Source organism: Cheilinus undulatus, linkage group 7 (genome assembly GCF_018320785.1).
Source record: "Cheilinus undulatus linkage group 7, ASM1832078v1, whole genome shotgun sequence".
Classification (NCBI taxonomy): Eukaryota; Metazoa; Chordata; class Actinopteri; order Labriformes; family Labridae; genus Cheilinus; species Cheilinus undulatus.
In genome coordinates, this window is record NC_054871.1 from 50,781,568 (window position 1) to 50,802,187 (window position 20,620).

Genomic DNA, 20,620 nt, shown 5'->3' on the forward strand with positions numbered 1-20,620 from the left:
TTTGATTTTTAAAAGTAGCAGCAATCAGAAGTGGCAAAAATTTGATGAAAATGGCAAAAAAAAAAAAAAAGGCAAAAATGGGCAAAATTAATGGTAAAAAGATGTTAAAAAAGTGTCTGAAATGACTTAAAATTGGCAAAAATGGGTGGACATTTGGTAAAATGGAATGAGAAGTTGACATAAACTGGCAAATTTTGGTTAACTGAGAAAGAAAAAAACAGGCTGCTATTGGCAGGAATTGGTTGAACTAGCAAAAATGGGCATATCAAATGGGTTAAACTGGGTGTAAAAAGTTGTAGAACAGCGTTAATTGTAGCAATTATGGGGCAACAGAGGCAACATTAAGCTTAAGTGGAAAGACTTGGTTTAGAAACAGACAGGAAAAAGTAGTGTTAAGAGATCAAAACTGACAAAGATAGGTGTTTACTGGTAAAAATCAGTGGGAAAAAAATGATGAAAAGGGGTCAAAAATTGGTGTAAAGTGGCAACAACGTAATTTAAAAAACATTCAGTTTTTTTAGGGAAACAAAAGACCGCCTCTCAGTGTCTCCTGACCCCAAGGTTAAGAACCATTGCTCTCGATGACGTTCAATCTCTGACTGCTCCAATAATCAGGATTATCTCTTTATGATGGAAAACACCAGTTCTTCATTTAGTGACAGTCAGAACCAGAAGTCACACCCAGAATTCACAAAAGGTTCTAGGGGGCTAGGATTAATGTGGATGATGTAAATTTAAAGTGGGGGTATTATACTTTTCCGATTTTTAAAACATAAATATAAAGTCACAATGTTAGGTGTCCACACTCCACGTATGCAAATTTTCAAACCGCAAGATAAACAGTAGTAATCTTGGAAGTAAGCAGTAATCTTGGAATTAGCATGTGAACTGATGAAAATCTCACCGAGATTTCGATGGACCAAACTGATGAGGTCATCACAATAGGATCTCCTGACTGGTTCATGGTTTCGGCCATGCTGCCGGCAAGGCGGAACAGACCGCCCCCACAAGGCCTTTTAGCCATTAGCCACTTGGCAGCAGAGTAATTAAACACTTACCAAACAGATATGTCCTGCCCTATCCTTCGCTGCTGCTGGTTTTCTTCCACCTCTCTCCAAACTATCAGGGTCAGACTCCGGGTCTAACACGTATGGGTGTATATCAAAATTCGCCATATTTTCCTCAGTCAGACCGGTTCATTCAAAGTTTTCAATGACTAGCATAATAACATTAGCCACATTGGAGGGGCGGGCACAAAACATTGAGTCTTGTTGCTGACAAGCCTCCGGAAAATCGGCCAATCGGAGGAAAGCAGGTCCATGGGGGTTAAAGAGACAGAAGCGAAAACGAAGCGTTTCAGATGGAGGTTAAAATAAGAGCTTTTCAGGATGCCAGTGTGAGAAACATGAGGAGTTTTTTGAGCTGTAAACTATGTGAAGCTACTACGTGGGTATCAGAGAGATGGTGTAAAGCCTTGAAAAAAGGCATAATACCCCCACTTTAATGATTCTACAACCTCAAACATTAGTACGATACAAGCAAAAACCAAACAGCTTTGATATTTGTTGTGATACCTACAAAATGTAAGTCTGAAGACACCCAACACTGGGCAACGCTGTTTCTTATGATCAAAAATTCACTCAGTTCACTGGTACAAGGAGAGAGATTCTGCAAATGCAAATCTAGCAGTTTTAGCGTCACTGGTAGTGGGACTGGGTATCACTGTGGGTCCCAAATGGTACCAGAGAGATAGTGGTCTTCCTTTCACATCGTATCAAAACAAGTATTAATAGAAATATATATGTGTTTTTAGAAACCTTAAAGTCTTAAATTCTGGCAGCATCACAACCCCTAAAATGCACGTGTTGAAATTATAGCAAGCTTAGTATTTATGCAGAATTGTACATGATAAGGAAAAGGCTTCTCTGACTGACAGGTGGGTGCTGCAGCAGTTTGTCAGGATGCCTACGCTCATTGTCTTCGTTTTAAGATTCACCTCAATTTAGGTGAAAAAAAGTATTTCCAACATGGCAACCATCATCCCTCAGCTTCAAAACTCTTTGTAAGGAGCCGGTGACGTCACAGAGACTACATCCATGTTTTACACTATCTAAATGTGAGATTCCCAAAGACTAAATCCCCAGGTCTCAAAGTCCTGTCCCCTGTGATGAATGAGTGCTGGATCCTTGTTATAAAAGGTGAAAGGAGTGTGTTTTATGTGCACGAGGCTGAGCTGTGGTGCGTAAATATCTTTGGTTTTATTTGTGAAGGTAATTTAAGAAGGTGTGATTCTCCTCAGGCCAAATGTTCACAGTGTTCACTCTGCTATTCTTTATTTATCAGTGTATTTATAGGATATATATCATATCATGTAGTCTTGTTATGTTAATGACATGTAGACACAGACTCCCACAGACATGCTGTTTTATCTGAATTAAAGTCCTTTATAAACATGACCGCTGTTTGACTCGGCTTCAGATGAACGACACTTTAAAGTGAGCGTGGCAGATTTATGAGTGGAGAAGCTGAAATATCTCCCAGCGTAAAATACGAGCCTCCACCTGTACAAATGATCAACAGTCATCTGATATGAAACATTTTTCCTTTATCTGATGAGTGAAACAGCAGCTGTGCAGCGATGGCCGGGGGGATTACCGAGGAATAAAAATGAAGTGAGAGAACATTTCAAATCACATGAGGCAGTTTTTTTTAATGCCATCAGATAACCAAAAGGATTTAATGACGCTGCTGGGGAAGAATTCAGACTACAATGACCACAGATATAATAAAATAAGAGCCAGGATGATGAAGCAAAGAGTGCCCTCACCTGAAACACTGAGCATTACAGCACAAACATCTGTAAATGATGGAAACACTCCAAAGCAGGGGGGTCTGAACTTTTTCCACTGAGGGCCACATACAGAAATCTATAAGGATGTTGGGGCCACTTTAATATGCACAAGGTGAGGCATGATTTGCGGCTATAGAATTATCAGATAGCACTTATTGTTGTTTATGTCGGTGATGTGGCTGTTCTGGGATCCCCCTGCCCTTCCTTGAGCCTACATGGAAAGCCTTAAGCAAGATAAGCACACGTTCCTGCTCTTCCTATTCTGATAAGGAAAGCATGAGGCAGGGAGAAAAGCAGTAAAATCCCCAGAGCAGTGCAGGCATCAGTCACAACTGAAGGAGGAGCTGGGGTGGAGCTGGGGTGCAAGAGAAGCTTGCAGAGAGAGCGTGGCCAGGCAGGAGCAGGCTTGTATTAGATCAGCTGATCTGGGCAGAGCATGACTAGGGCTGGGCAATTAATCGAAAACTAGATTAAATTGCAATATGGCCTGCTGAAATGTTCAAATTGCAAAAAGCGAAATATTTCTTTCACCTGAAATTTGTGTTAAAATACCAATTTTAAACGTGTTTTTACAGCAGAGGTGTTATGCATTAACCTGACACACCAGATGGATTTGTTTCACACATCCATCTGGGAAAGCTTCAATAGGAAATGTTTGAGAAAAGGCAGAGGCTTTGAAAAAAACTCTGAAGGTGATTGGATGACCGTTCTGTCACATCTCTACGGGCCAATCAGAGCAGCACAATATGTGACGTAGCTGCTGTCTAGCTGCACGTGCGCAGCTACCGAGGAATAATGCAAAATATGGCGACTCTAGACATGTAACTACTCGACTTTTGTTGTTTTTGAAAAGAAAACAACTCACTGCTGTTCTTTGTTGTTCTTTTAATGGAGAAATGTCGTCAAGTTCTGATAAAACTGGCGCTTTAGCAGCATCCACGCTAATCTCTTCCGCCATAATTGCACCGGCATCCTCTTGCTGCTTGCTTATATCACAACTCTGCTGCGCCTGAAAATACTGCCCCTCGTCGCTGATTGGTCCTGTCACTTTCTAACCGGGCCCAAACGGTTCAGATGGGAGCTTTGCAAGATGGATTTGCCAGTTAGAAACAAGGAAACGGGCGTATTGATCTGCTTTGCAAGGTTAGTTATGCATGACATACAATGCAGTCATCCAGGTGCCATTTTTTTTTATAACAGTCAACAAAAAATCCTACCTTCTAAACTTTTTCTGCTTTTTTCTTAATAAATATGAGAATGACAAAAACCCTTCTATTGGCAAAATCAGGATGCGATATTTTTAAAGAATTGCTTAGCCCTTGTTTGGGAATAAAGAAAGTTGAGGAATAATCGCATTTCATATCGCAATATTGGGGGAAAAAATCGCAATAATACTATTTTCCAAAATTGTTCAGCCCTAAGCCTGAACTAAAGCTACATGCTTAATTTAATGGCTGACGAGGCAAACGGACAATCATTTCCAGGTTTTTGGGGTTGTCAATCAGATTTCAGGGAACGTTGAGAGGCATCTGGCTGCAGCCCTCGAGCAAACCTCCACGCGGGGGTGGACCTCTGCGCTGGGGCGTGACGTATTACCCGCGACGAATTTTCTGCTCTATCCACTCGCCCACTGGCTTACCCTAAATCTAACCACTCAGGTTTTAATGCCTAAACCGAACCACTCTGGTTTCAATAGCGCAGACCCAGTGTAGGGGTCAGGGTCTGCTACTGCACAGCCCAGCATAGACCCGTACACTGGGGCTGTGCGGGGCAATGCTAAGGTCTAGTAAGCACAGAGGTGTAGTCATGCTAACAACAGCTAACACTCTGCACACCCCAGCTTAGAGGTCTCCAGGTGAATGCCCCAGCGTAGAGGTTTTGTCGAGGTCTGCAGCCAGACCCTCTTGGGGATGTTTGGCCCTTGTTTCCACTGGCTGAGCCCCTGGAATATTATCAGTACTGCTGTTTACTACAAAAACATCAAAAAATTCTTCTTTTTGAAATGTTTGTTTATAGAATTAGCATGGCAGCACTATCTTGTGCTGAAACTTTAAAGGGTAATACAGTCAAGCACAAGCTCCATGTTTGAATGTAGGCTATATCTTAGCTTAACTTCTAGACTTTGCTGTGGGCCAATCAAAACTGGACCTCAAGCCAGCTAGTTTGGACACCCCTGCTCTAAGGTAAAGTCAAAATGTTCTAAACCTCTCAATATCACATTCTTTAAGCACTGCAATCTGCAATTCTAATGACTGATAGAACCAAAGAGGAATGACGCTTTCTTAGAAATGCATCTATTTCATTAGAGAGGTGTGTAGGAGAGGAGAAATCCATTAGAAATTGCAGGCAAACTACTGCACTCTTTCTCCATTTTACAAATATGTTGGCAAGGTTTCAATGTCAGATGTTTTTGTGCAATTAATAGTGTGCTTACACTTGGCAATTCATACTGTGTCCAAGCATATTTGACCCATGTGAGTGCTCTGTACTGGTACGCTTCCTTGGCTCTGGTATGACTGGAAAAGTCGGTCTTTGGCAAAGATGTTTTAATTGAAACAGTGAAACTCATCAGATGTGGAGCCTGTCCTAACAAAAAAGTGTCCAAAGTTTCCGTGCTCACATGTGGCTGGCTGTGAGCAACAGTATGTGCTTTAACATCAGAAGAGTGGGACCACAGTCCCTGTAGAGAACCAGACCTTCTCCCTGTCCTTCATTACTTCAGACCCAGCTCCTCGTCTAATTACAGAGATGAAAAAAAAAAAAAAAAACGTTTCTATGATGGCAAACACACTGATGCTGCTCATGAGTATGGCTGTCTGCATCTCATTATCATCCAGACTTCATAAAACACAACAGGAACAAACAGAGCAGCCATAAAACCACAAACAAATACACACATGCGCTGTGAGCATGATGATGTTACATCAGAGAGTTTCCATCCTGCATGACGGATCTCAACAACAATACAGATGAAACACAGAGGAGAACAATGATCTGCTGTCTGTAAACTCACAAACAGAATAAGAGAGAGCAGATTCAGTATTGGTGTTTCTCTGATGATCTTCAGTGAGCTGTACGGGGAAAATGGCCCGTTAAAAAGCAAACTAGTGCTCTGATCAGTTCTAAGATTGGTCAAACAGTGAACCGGCTCCAGCACCGTTACTTCCATGGACTAAAACTATGACTAAAATTCTCAGTTTACTATTTTTCTCTCTATGAGGAAGACTAAGACTAAGACTAGCTAAAAACAGCCCTTTAGTTTGAAGAAAAGTATTCCTGAAGTATCCCATTCACAAGAGTATCTTGGACAGACAGACAGATGGGTAATGCCTCGGGCCCTTAACAATCCTGATGCAGAGGCTTTAAACATCACACTGTATCAAACTGCATTGCATAGTTTGTCATCACAACCTATCACACTCTTATTGTGAGTAAGCCTCAAATTCTCTCCCCTAGGGATGAATATTCAGTTTACCTGACTGAAGCAGAGACAAACAGACCGAGAGGAAGCAGATGATTTAATACGAGACAGGCTGTTGAGCGTGTGTGGGAATCGTCGGGACATCCTGAAACCAGACGTCTCGCACAGATCAACATCCGGCTTATAAAGATAACAGACTGAGAGTGTGTGAGTACCTAGATAAGGTATACAGGACACCATGCTCTGGCTGCTGATGAAGTCTCGCAGACGTTTGTAGTTGTCTTCTTTGGACATCAGATACTCCAGCCGCTCAAAGGTTGCCTTGTCTTTACGGCTCAGCAGCTGTTTGAGAGAAAAACACCACATACAAGAAAACAGAGCGAGTTAGGACAACAAGACTTAATCTTAATTTTCTGGCTAAAACACACATACTAGGCATTAAGATTTGCAATAACCACTGACCGTTTGTTGGCTCTCTAATTGGTCCCCTAATCCACCAGTCAAACACTCCTTTTATACAACAATTTAGCATCTGGATACAAAGCAGTAATCTTTAATTCCTTTTTTGGATGTGCACATGAGAGATCACCCCTTAAACCAGGGGTGTCCAAACCTTTTACATTTGGGGCTACACTCAGAAATATATAAGGATGGGGGGGGACTTTCATATACCTCACCTTGACAATATTTAAGTTAGTAAAATTGATCTAATGTAGGTAGAGATATGTTCAGTGACTTGGCATGCTAAACGACTATTTAATGGCTAACGAGGCAAAACATTTTAAGGAGTTTGGGGCTCTGGTCAGCCTTGGATACCACTGGCTCTGTAGAGCAATGTCATTCAACCCTGCTTAAGCCAAGTCATTGTAAAATGCCTTTGCAAGAACCATAATGTAAGTGGTGAAAAGTGGCAAAAACTGATTAAAGTGGCACTAAAAATAAGTAAAAAGTGACAAATAGTAGTCAAACGGCAGCAAAAAAACTGTCAAAAAGGGGCAAAATAGGCATAAAATGGAAAAAAAAAATGGGTGAAAAGTGATGAAAAACAGGGAGAAAAAGTGGCAAAATAGGACATTAAGTGGCAAAAATGGGTGTGAAGTTCCCAAAAATGAGTTACAGGTGGCAAAAATGGCCAAAAACCGGCAAAAACATGGCAAAAGAAACAAGTGTAAAAGTGACTTAAATGGGTGAAAATGTGGGGAAAATGGTCAAAAAGCAGTAAAGAGTGGCAAGAATGCTGAAATCAGTGGCATTTAATGGTGAAACGCAGCTTAACCTGGCGAAAAGTGGCAAAAAAGGGAAAAAATTGCAAATAGCAGAAAAGCAGGATTAAAGAGGCAAACTAGAATAGCACTCAAGGAGCGCAGATCTCTGCCATGATCCTTATCTCCTAACAGTGAAGAATCCTTTAAAAAATTCCTGGATCGGTCCCCATGTGCCCCTCACCACGGCACTCGCCAATCACTCCCTCCCCAGTGGGGTGGAAACACAGTGAGGTAAAGCATTGGCTTCGCTACAGGTGGACTGTCATGGCGGAAGCATTGCCTGCCGGTGCCAACAGATGGACTGACAGTCTCACCCATGGTCTCACTGGACGACTGAAAGTCATGGCAGAGGGTGAACAGTTCTCTATTCCTCCCAGCATTGTGAGTATTCTTGCTACAATTCGCTGTCTTTCTCTCTGTTATGATTCGACTCGTCTCCTCAACCGGGTGTGCGTCTTTCAAACTCTATAAACTCCAAAACTTTGAACAGAAACACACCTAAAAAAGCTGCTGGGATTAAAGTTACTCATGTCCGCCATCTCCTGGTGTAAAGTGGTAACAGCACAGACCTCAGCCATTAGCCCTATCCCCCAATAGTACAGAATCCTTTAAAAAAGATCCGGATCACTCCCAAAATCTAATCAGTTCTTCCCTATGACATTTCCTGAAAATTTCATCAAAATTTGTCCATAACTTTTTGAGTTATGTTGCTAACAAACAAACCAACAAACCCTGCCGATCACATAACCTCCTTGGCGGAGGTAAAAATGGTGGCAAAAATGGGATAGAAGTAGTAAAAATGGGAAAAAAGTGGCAAAAAGAAATGGCAAAAGTGGGCTTAAAGCGGAGAAAATGGATTAAAAGTGGCAAAAAAAAGACAAAAAATTGAAAATAAGAGCAATGGAAATATACAAGCAAAAAGTAAAGGTTGACAATTAAAGCCAACTGTTTAAATGTGGGGATTCAAACTGATTAAAGAGCCAAGGATCATTTCTGAGGTCACAGTGTCCCTTTTTAAAGGTTTTCTGGAGAAACAGTATTTCAAATCATCACAAAAGAGCCAGATGTTGAGTAACACTGCCCTAGAGTGTCACTGGTGCTGTTTTCCTGCCATGACCTATTAGGGTTTTATAAATCAAGATTTTGCAGTTATTTTAGTTGTCAATATATTTACCATCCACAGTGTTGTCTCAGTTTAGTCTGGAAAAATAATCATCTTTTCAAAAACGTTTGTTTATAAAATTAGCATGGTAACACTTTGTGCCAAAACTACAAAGAATAATCTAGTCTAGTACAAGCTTCATGCTCTTATATGGGACATATTTCATTTGATTTCAAGAATTTGTTGAGGGCTGCTCAGAAATGGCTCGCGGGCCAAATTTGGCCCCTAGGCCATAGTTTGGATGCCCCTGCTTTAAACTGAAAAAAATCTGCTGTTGCCAATGAGTAAATAAAAACCATGACTTTATTTAAATCAGTCCTGCCTCACTTGGAGTGATGGGAATTGGGGATCTTTTTAGAGATCTAAATTATTTTTCTCAGCTCAGCAAAAAGGGCAATTTTTTTCCTCCCAAACAGATCTTGATGTGGTACTACTTTTGCTTCTGTATGCACAACAATAAACAAACGTAATTAAAAGAGAAACCATCTCTTAAACAGTCTCAAAAAAGGAACCCTTGTCATCTTAAACTGAGTTGTCATATCAGTCAAACCAGCATCCTACAACTTCTATTTGTTAAATAGTACCTCAGCATGCTCTTAGAAAGTATGCTAATGACAACACGAGGGAGAAAAGCAGTTAAAGAGGCACAGTTAGGGCGCACTCACACTAGGCCGTCTTGGGCCCATTTAAGCCTAAAGTCCAATCTAGGGAAGAAACTTTATTTCACAAACCAAATAAACCTCTCACAATCGTTAAAGCCTGACTGGTCTGAAATATAGACAAGACTGGGATCTATTAGAACAAGGTCGTAGCGTGCAATGTTAAATTCTTCAGCTCTGATAAATCTTTCCAACTTGTTACAATACAGTTAGACAAAATAGATCTCTCTGGAAAAAATCCCACTGTCTCTCACATGCAGCTGCTGCCTGGTGTACTCTCTGCACTCTGAAGCGGGTCCTTTTGTAGTTACTTCAGGTTAAGTCACATTCCCACACTTGTGCACCTTCATTTGCATTCGTGCCGTGCCTAGGCCCACCTCGTCCTTCCGTGCCAGGGCCGTGAAGTTTGCCGTGCCCAAGCACAGAACGATTGCACTCACACTGGTCAAACTTACTGGACTTTAGCCTCAAACAGGCCCGGGCATGGTACAGATGGCCTAGTGTGAGTGTGTCCTTAGTGTAACTTTAGACCAGTAACTGAGGAGGGCTGGGCATAACAAACGGGCAAACATTTCAGTTCATTTCGTCTCAAAATGTCTGAACAAAAGTGGAAAATCTCTAAATCACAGTGGATACTCACCGCCCAGGTTTTACTGAGCCTGAAGATGGGGGCGCTCTGGAGCGCTGACACCACGGCCATCACTGCATGGAGGTTGTTACTGTCACACAGTTTCTGAGAGGAAACACACACACAGCAGTTTAGAACACACACACGGGGTCAGAGAGGGGTATCAAGAGTGTGTGTCCTTGAATGTTGATACCTTAGCAGTGCGGATGTACAGACTCAGAACCTCTGCTCTGATCTTCAGCGTCTGGGCGTGGAGGATTTCTCGAACCACCCAGAAACTCGTCTGAAACGAGCAAACACAAACAAACACAGACACACACAAACAAAGATTAGAGCTCCAGCAGTAACAGTCCTGACACTCAGCTGGACCGTTAGCTCTCTGATGTCAAAGTCTTCAGCGTTCAGTATGACCTCACGTATGAAGACCAGGACCAGGAGTGCAGCCAGGTGGTCTGAAACCAGAACAGAGACACCACCGGGATGCACTACAAAACAAATTAAACACACCCTGGGTTTCTTTCAGTTACCTAGCTTTATCAATCTTGATAAAAGAGATTTCAGTCAGATGAGGCTGGTTATCAATAAGTCAGAAAACTCAGAATTTCTATAAGTTAATTCAGATATAAGGACCAGAGCTCACAGAATGACCAGTCATGCACATGAGCGTGTGTGCCATCAGCCCATCATCATATCTCACAACCTCATAAACCTTGTCATTAAAAAACATCAAGTTTAACATAATTCAGACTAAAACCACAGAGTTGTAGAGACAATTACAGAAGAATGAAGACAAAGAAAATGTTGACTTGTATGAATGTTTCAATTTAACATCCATCCATCCATCCATCCATGCACCTATCCATCCGTCCATCCATCCAGGTGGCAGTAGCGGCAGACTAAGCAAGTCAATCTAGATGCCTAGCAAGATTTCCCAACTCCTCCAGGGGGATCCAGAGGCGTTCCCAGGGCAGTTTGGATATATACTGCCTGTCCACATAAAAAAAAAAAATTCAAACACTCAAACACTTTGTTGGACTGCCTTGAGCTTTGATTACGGCACGCGTTCGCTGTGGCATCGTTTCAATAAGCTTCTGCAATGTCACAACATTTATTTCCATCCAGAGTTGCATTAATATTTCCTCAAGATCTTGTTTTGATGATGGGAGAGACCGCTGCGCAAAGTCGCGCAAAGTTATACGTTATTATTTCATAGCGTGGTGAATGTGCAGGTCACAACTTGTCCATGAGAGCGTTTTGGAGTTGTTGGATTGTGTATTTGATGAGTTTGATGAGGGAAAGCCGGGATACTGTCTGCTTACATTGAGTTGGCACAGCAGGTCCAAACTCAGCAGCGGCGATCTAGAAACAGCTTGCACCGACAACTGAAAGTAACGAACCTATTACTAAGACTACAGGAGTTATGGCAATGGACGAATTTGCCAAAATGTTGAAGTATCCCTTTAAGAGCAGTATATCAACTCTGTTCCTGAGTTCATTCCCAACATCTTTGTTGCCACTGCCACTACACTGCCACTTCAAATCTGGGGAGTGGAGTTTTCCCATCATGCATTGTGTGTTAAGATGTATTTTAGATGTTTTTAGATGTATTTATATGTCTTTATTTGTGTTTATATGTGGGCTGTTGTACAGTTATCACAGCTGGAATTCATTTGCTCATGTTTCTGGTGGATTATTGTTGATTTTGATGTTAGACACATCTGCACCATGAGTGACACTGTCCAGTGAGTTACACACTTCCCACATGTGGCAAGGCTTGCCATTCAGTAAAGGTAGAGGAAGAGAAGCTCTCTGTCTCCCAGCCCCATCCTGACCAGAGCACACCAGCTTAGCTGCAATGGCTAATGGGAATTGGCAGGATTTAGAGGCATGGTAGAGCTTTATCTGGTGGAGTTTTAAGTGGTCTATAATACAACCTCTGTGCATGAAAATATGTAACACTGGGAAGTAATAACTACGAACACTGAGAAAGAGTTCACCTAACTCAAGATGGGAGTTAATTTTACTCTTAGAGTAGTATTTTAACTCCCATAAGAGTTTATTTTAAATCAGATAAGAGTTAAAAATCAACTCCCAGAAAAGAGTTACTTTAACTCTGCTCTAGAGTTTATTCGATGGTCTCACATGTACACTCAGATTGAGTCGATCTTAACTCACACAGAGTTTATTCCAGTGACCTGAATTTGCTGTGTATTTCTGCCTCAGCTAACCCTTTCGTGCCAGTTTATATCAATTTTTCATCCAATTTCACCAAATTTCCACCTATTTTTGCCACTCTAATGCCATTTCAGCTGATTTTAAGTCCCCTGTTACCACTTAATCTACCCCTTTTTGCCATTTTAACCCTGCTACTTTTAAACTTTAATTGCACCACCTTTCCCAGCATTTTTGCCAGTATTAACCAATTTTAGCTTTTTAATGTATTTTAATAATGTTTAAAACAAAAATATTAACATTTTTAAGAGGGCTACTTACTGCACAAATGAATTAAAAAGATATGTTTCTTTGATAAGAGCGGTTATTATTAACGTTAAATACAAAATACCACAGCTTAAGTTTTTAATGGACCATGATCTTGATGGCCCCCAGTTTGGCTGAGTCCAAGAAAGCTGTCCCATGTATCCCCCTAATGGGCAGCCTCGTCTCCACATGACTATTCTTATATGTGAATGACCGTGTTCAGCCACCTTCAGGTACAGCAGGGGTCTCCGATCTCTGGCACCTTTATTTTGGGGGCCGCGGGCTGAAAAGGTTGAGAACCGCTGCTCTAGACTCTATAAAAGAAGAGATTTCTAAAAAGATACACCAGCAGGTGCTTGTGTGCTTCTTGTATAATGCAGTTTTTTTATCATGTGGTGGTTTTCCTGTTTATTGCAGGAAAATCTTTGTCAGTATTAAATGCTGAATACTGGCCAATCCTACCTCAGAGAGCGATCAGCGAGCAGTTACAGCTACAAGGGAAAATTTGTCTGATTCCAGCCGATTACACAACAAATACACACTGTAAAACTCGTGTGTGTTTCAATGGCTGGATGCAGAGTGATGATAGAAATGTGCATCTTTAGGGAGAAAAATGGAAATTCAGTGTATAGGTCTGTTTAAGCTCGAGGGAAAGAGGGAGGGAGGAAGAGGGGGTGAGGAGGAGTGTGAGGGGAGAAGGAGGAGGTGGAGATGGAGCTGCAGGTTGTCGGAGCTCTCAGCTGTCTGCACATCATGTTCACATCAGACACGTTCTTCCTCTTTTTCTGGGCAGACGCTCTGAGATGTTTCAGAGGAGAGTTGAAGCATAACACATCCATCTTCACACATACACCAACATTTGTGATTTCCAACATTTGAGCCAGGCACTGAGGAAGAGGACTGATGAAATCAGAAGAAGACTGATTAGACTGATGAGAAATTAAATAATTATTAGAATATTTGTTTGAATGTTATGTCCAGCTAAAACAGAGGAACATTATCATTCCTCTGCTATGCTAGTGAAAAGATGATAAACAGCACTCATGTGGAGGGGATTAGGGAAGATTGGCCTGATCATGAAAATGGAGCATGGAGATATGCTCCCATTTTCTCTAGTGAAAGAAGAAGGTGTCAATGAGCTGATGGCTCCCCATCACAGTCAACAACAGCAACAAGAGCAGAGAAGACTGAGAGCTGATCTGCAGCACTGCAACAAAATTTCTGTCAGTGCAGATTTGTGGACATCTTTCAAAACGTCATATGATACCATCACTCCTTGTTTTATTCATTACTGGGATATAGGGGACCACTTTCCAGGCACAAGTTTTGAGTCACATGACCCATTTAGACGTTGGGTCAACCTTCAGTCTGATTATGTTCGATGTCCAATCTTTGAATCAATATGCATTTATTATGATGTACAAACTTTAATTGACCCACATCCTGCTGAAAACTTCTCTTTTTACAGGGGACATATTTTACCATCGGTCTCAGAGGTCTCCAAAACATACCTGTGAAGTTTGTTTCTGAAAAAACACTCCACTATTGGATTTTTGCATGTCTAAAAACCCCCTCTGTTTCTGTGTCTGTGGCTTTAAATGTTAATGAGCTCTTTGACTCCGCCCTTGCAGGAAATGGATGCAGTTTAATGGATGTGACTCTCCTGATCCTCCTCTCAGCTGCCATTGGTGAGGAGGATCAGGAGAGGAGGGCAGAACTTTCTTCCAAGAGAGAAGGGACAACCCAACCTGGGGGCGGGGCTAACTCCCCACATGACATCATGAGGGAAAAATCAGAGAACGGCTTGTTTCAGCACCAAGGTTATAATAGTTTTGGATTTTTCATTAGTTTTTTATTTTTCTTTCATTTTCACTTTCTGTGTTCCATTTCAGTTTAGTTTTATTAGTTCTGACTGCTGGTTTGTTAGTTTAGTTTTATTTTGCAAAAATGCTTCATTTTAGTTTAGTTTTTATTAGTTTTAGTGTTAGTTTTCGTTTTTTACGGATAGATGTCAAGGCTGAGTGAGTGTCATACATTTTTAAAAACATATTCTACTAGACTACTCTTCACTCATCATTTATTTACTTAATGATGATGTTTGAATACAACTCCAGACATCAAACTACTACTGTCTGAAGTCTTAACCAATCAGATCAGGTAATTTTACAATCCCCAGACTCTGGTGTAGGTGCCAGTCAGTATGGTTGTGTCAAAGATTAAAACTAAGAAGATTTTATCTCTATTTTTATTTTGTTTTATTTTAGTTAGTTTTGTAGGTGCACTATACAGTTTTAGTTTTGGGTTTTTTTTAATAAAGCTTGGCTTTTATTTAGTTTCAGTTTACTAAAATGATTTTTGAATTTTATTTTTAGTTATTTAGTTAGTTCTAGTTAACTATAATAACCTTGTTCAGCACACACTTTCTGAAAGGTGGAGAAAGAGAAGAGAAGAGGGAGTGGACTCTTCTGGTATTTTAGGGGATTGTGAACAGGCCAGGTAGTCCAGACCCCAAAATTTCAGATATCGGTACCACTCAAGGTGACAAAGGTTTGTAATAATTTTTGAAAAGGTCCATGACTCTAGTTTATATTTTGGTATGATAACCTTTCCTGAGTGGCAGCTCAGTCATAGTTATCAGCTGATGAAGTCGTCCATCCCCTACTGAAAATTGCCATTTTGACGCTGGTGCATATTCTGCTTTAGGCTCATGTTAAGGACATTTGTCAGTGTTTTGTGATATTGTGTTTGGTATCATTTTAAAGGGGACACTCTAAGCTTTCATTTAAGCCCAATTCTAATTCTTTCTGACAAATAATGAAGTAACAGCAGCTTTTCAAAGAGTCATTGATACACAGTTTTTCACAATTTTCGCCTAAATTGTTTTCTATCTTTTAGGTCTGCGACAACTAGGAACATCATGGACACAAAACTCAGACCCTGGAACATTCACATGGATGTAAGGATTCAGGAAATGCATCATACACCCATATTATTCCATTGTGAGCTGTTATTGTGAGCCATAAATTAGACCAATACAAGGCGGAATTCTCTCACATATATGCTCCGAGTCCAGGTAAATGGTGATTGGTATGTGAGACAGCTGAGAGAAATCAGTGTCATTTGAACCAATATACTTTGGTTTGGGTAATTTTGTATTTTAAAAACAAAATTTATTTTCCTTGCCTCATAAAAAAACTGAAAATAACAAAAAATATATTAATAAACAGAGTGTTATTGTAATTAAACATAAAGAATAATTCACTAAGTCCTACAGTGATTCTGTTAGGACACATTACTCTCAGTTTTTCTGTCACGTTTATTTTTTGATTGTTTCTTGTTAGAGAAGTGTGTCTGACTGCTAGCAGAAGCAGCTGAGGGAATCAGAATCAGTTTAAATAATCAGGTGTGTGAACACAAACAAGGGATGTGACTCTGGTTTACACTGTTCTCTGTGTTCAACATCTGAATAGACAAACAGAAGGACAATATGGAATAATTATTGACTATTTAAGTTGTCTTTTTACTATCAGTATATATTTTTATTATAAGAGTTAAGATAATTACTCTAATTAATTGTCCAAGCCAGTTTTTTAATTGTTCATGTTACTGGAAAATGGTGCTCTGTCTGAGAGAGTGGAGGAGTGAAAGTTAGCACCACCAACATGTCCATATCAGTATGTCCCCTTTAAGCTTTCTTGCCGTCCAATCATTCCGATCCCTGACCAGTTTGATTGATTTTTTTTTAACTTTCTGTGACTTTCTTACAAGCCCTGAAATCATGAAGCACATCATCAGAATCAGCTGTGTAACCAATGGAGGGAAAACCACCCTTACCAACAGACTGATCAAAAACCTGCCCAGCTGTTGTGTGGTCCATCAGGATGACTTCTTCAAGCCGACTGAAGCTGGTGAAGATGGCTTTGAGCAGTATGATGTCATTACTACTCTGGACACGGACGCCAGGATGAATACCATCTACGCATGGTTGGGGAAAACGGTGAAGTTTGAGAAATCTCAAGGTGTTAATAACACCCTGGACACTGAGATCGTCCCAAAGACTAACTCTAAAAAGGAGGAGACCTATGAACCTTTGATCGACGTGCTGAACCACATTACTTTATTTCCATCCCATATGAAGAATGCTACAAGAGGGGGTTCTCTAGGAACTAACCGGTGCCATATCCACCCAGGCTGGACAACGGCCATGTCTTAACCAAGTATTTGAAACACAAGAACAAAGGAAAAGTTGCAAGAAATGCAGGCAAATCAACAACTTGGCCCAAGCTCTGTAAGCAAAGAAACTGTGCAGAGCGACTCAGTAGAAGCAGGAAAACAGGAAGTGATTCCGTAAGTGTCAGGAACACCCAGGCTTAATTGTTGACTGGCTGGTAGTCATGAAATCTAGCCAATCAGATTGCATTGTATGCAGGACATTTGGTGAGACTTTGGAGAGTAAAAATAAAGCCAGACATAAACACAGCTCACAGTGAAGCTGAAGTAGCATGCTTTTGAGTAATTACATTTTTTTTATTATAGGTCAAATAAAATAGAGCTCATGGACTGAACCATTGCTGACCAAGAGTGCACAGTCATTGAGAATTTGGAGCACTATGTGTGTTGGTGGTGCAGACTATCTGCTGCAACATCAAAGCACTGAGGAGGAGAAGAGGGAAGAGGAGAAGTGGGAGGAGGGAGGAGGATGAGGAGGGAGTCTGGCTTGAACTCAGGTTAAAGAGCTCAGTGGGACTCTCTGCCCTCCCAGTCCGGGATCGAGATCCAAACAGCTTGTTTTCCTCCTGCAGCTGCGGAGTGTGAAGCTAGCACACAGACGGAGTTTCCACACAAACACATTCCTGTCCCATCGTCTCATTTTAGAGGGAGACGCTCTTAAAGGAGCCTCAAGCACTGGAGGAGACTGAAGGGCAGGACTGAAACATCACTGACTGCAACTTCCTGTTAATGATGACAGGGATGGAGCATGGACTCAGAACAATCCCAGAGCAAACGCTACATGATCGTGAAGCTAACGCAGCTAACCCAGAATGAGCAGACTGTGAATGTAAAGTGAACACAGAACAAGTACAGAGTCAAATGTAGCAATCACAGAAAGAGCAAGGAACACACACGGAGTGAACACATAAAAATCATGAAGCAAACATGAATATCATAGGTCAGCTTGAGCATTGGGCAAGCATGCATACATGGGATGAACACAGAAGGAGCACAGAGCAAACAAAGTCAACATGGAACAAGCAAGGAGCCAAAATAGAGCAAGCATGGAGCGAACATGAAGTAATCACAGAGCACATGCACCAACATGTCAGAGGAAGTGACATCAGAAGGTCTCACCTGGTTGAACCTGCGGGTGAAGGCGACCACGTTGGGGGCAGAGCTGTGCTTCTCCTTCTTGTTCCAACCACAACTGGACAGCTCCTAAGACAAGAAGAGAGTGAGCGATGAGCAGTGGAATCAGTGAGCAGCAGTGTCAGAGTTGACCTGAGCGTGACAACACCTGTCTGTATGAGTCTGTCGGAGCCTCTGGTCTGACTAAAACAAACTAGAAACTACAACTCAGCTTTATTTATTTATTCTATAAGTAACAGAAAAAATAATCTGGAATAAGAACAAATATATAAGAAAACACGTAACTAAAAATCAAAAAGGAATCTTATTAGAAGAATACTCTAAGAGGTGATAAATGACCAATATTTGTGATTCTGAATCTATTCAAAATGTCCAAGAATAAATATTTTTAGATAGACTTTATTTCATCCTAGACACATATTCAACAGCAGACAGCTCATTTACCACTTGGACAGCATGAGACATGGCAATCATTTAACAATGGTCAGCTGTTTTGATCACTGTGGGAGGCCAAACAATGACTGAGGCTCTGTTTACACGATGTTTTCAGGTGAAAATGCAAAACTTAAATAGCTTTTCGGCTGTCTGTTTACAAGAGAACGGCGTTTTGGTGTCTGAAAACTTCATTTGGAAATGGGCACCAGAGTGGAAATTTTTCAAAATGCCACCATCTCGGTGTAAACAGGGAAAATGTCACATGCGGCTGCAGTCAGCTGTCAAGCGCGAGTGTTGCAGCACTCTGAACTGAGCCATGGCAGCTTGAGCCGTGCCGTCTGATGTAGTCTACTGTGATTCAGCTTGTCAAGTCAAGGACAGCAGGATTTAGGCCCCGTCAACATGGAGATGAAAATGATATATTGCCGTTTCATTTCGGAAAAGTTTTCTGTACAGATGGGATCATTTCAGGAAATATCTGTGTAAGCACGGAACCACTGAAATGATTGAAAACGCTGTAGTGCATATGCCAAGCCTGTATGTGGCGCTGTAACGCTGCCACGAAAATGGACTAAAAGAGAGAAGATCACAGAAAACTGATAGAAACTTTCTTCTAGTTGCCCTTCTGGTTATTCTCTGTGTAGGATTTAAGAACATATGGTGTGTGCGTTTCGCGGTGGTGGTAAAGGAGCATCATATTTTGCTGTAAAAGTCATAAGAAGCTCAGTGGCTTCTGCAGCACGAACACAACCCTGTAATCCGCCAGACCCGCTCAGGCGACTTCAGAGTGCTACGCTATGTGTGACTTAATCGTTTCAAGAAAGATGTGGCTGGCCATCCGCAAAGAGACGAAATGGTTACAGATTTGTGCACTCTGGGACCCGTTTTCAAAAAGTATCGTTAACAGTCACCCAAAACGCTGTTTCTGTGTGGATGAAACGCCGATACGACAAAAACTTTTGCATATACTTCTGACTTCTTCTCCATGTGGATGGGGCCTTAGAAAAGGGGAAACATTCTTCTCGTTTGGAGGGCTATCAGTGCCAGTTTCTCTAGATAAAGTCATCCTATTAATTTTGGAAATGATAACGTTTACCTTTTTTTTTTTATCAATGATCATGTTAATCACTGTCATCACCACTGCAGAGAAATTCCATGGCTCATATTAACACGAAAAAAAAAATGCTTTGCTTGATGAGTCTTGTTATAACGCAGATATCAGCTGAAAAAAATCATTTCACACAGACAAATTCAGCTCCTTCAGCCTTTTATTTCTTGTGGATTTTCTTATAAAGCGTGGTGCTGCTCATGAGCTCAGCTGGAGCCTTTTCAGAATGATATTCCTATTTTCTATACATCTGCTTCTTGTAAATGATTTATCTTTTTTCTTAAAGTTTAAACATGGAAACCTCGGCCCGTAGACTCTCCTGCCTCCTCCTCCAACGGCTGCATATCAGTGCTCAGCTGATGGAGGAGACAGGATTGAAGCTTCTGTGTTAAGGTGAAAAAAGATGGCAGTAATCAAATCAAGAGGCAGATAACATTGAAAAAGGGGAAATAGAAACATTGTTCTAAAAAGGCTATCTTTTTTTTTGCTGTGCTATAAGCAGGAAGCGCTGCACTTTCTAAGAAAACCCACAAGAAATTAAAGGCTGTAGGAGAAAAATGTGTCCGTGGAAAATCAAAACAGTCTTAAAGGATATCTTCTTATAACAAGACTGATCTTGCAAAGCATTTTTGTGTTAGATGTGCCGTGAAATCTTGCTGCAGCGCTCCGACGGAGGATGATGTAGTGATGAATTATTCCCATGCACCCGTTTGTTATAAAAAATGTAACATGTTATCAGAACACATGAAAAACAGTGATTTAGCAGTACTGTCCTTGTTGTGGAGACAGTTTTATAGTAAATCACCTTACTAGAGCATTTTTGTGTTTCCTGTGTTCTCATGTAGACAGAGATTGTTTTCAAAACGTTGCTGTGTAAACGTGGAATTTTTTGGAAACGAAAACGGAAAACGAAGCGAAACACCATCGTGCAAACAAGGCCTGAAAGTGAAACTCGATCGATGGCCCATCCCTACTTCTCCACACAGAAGTTAGCACAGTTAGTCACCAGTTAGCACAGTCACCTGTTAAACCATAACACCTGTTCTCCTGATGATTCAACCCTGAAGGCTGTAAATTTCTGATCATTTTTCTCCTAAAAAAAGATTATAACAATTTCTTTTCTTTATAACACCCACACAGTTAATTTAGATCATGTTATTTTGCAACTGAAGCATAAATTAATGTTCTTGATGATCTTTTTGTGTAGATTTTCATGTGAATTCACATTGTTTTACCTGGTGGTTAAAAA

General features: G+C 41.0%; 1 protein-coding gene across 2 annotated transcripts in view; it reads right to left on the reverse strand.

Annotated features, from left to right (window-relative positions):
• The window catches only part of ralgps2 (Ral GEF with PH domain and SH3 binding motif 2), a 140,273-nt gene that overhangs the window by 67,320 nt on the left and 52,333 nt on the right, over positions 1–20,620 (reverse strand). For both annotated transcript variants that reach the window (XM_041791516.1, XM_041791515.1), the window contains exons 6-9: positions 17,814–17,897; positions 10,180–10,269; positions 9,999–10,091; positions 6,488–6,614 (exon numbers count right to left, since the gene is read on the reverse strand). In XM_041791516.1, coding sequence (XP_041647450.1) covers positions 6,488–6,614; positions 9,999–10,091; positions 10,180–10,269; positions 17,814–17,897 — 394 coding nt within the window. The remainder of the gene's footprint in view (positions 1–6,487; positions 6,615–9,998; positions 10,092–10,179; positions 10,270–17,813; positions 17,898–20,620) is intronic.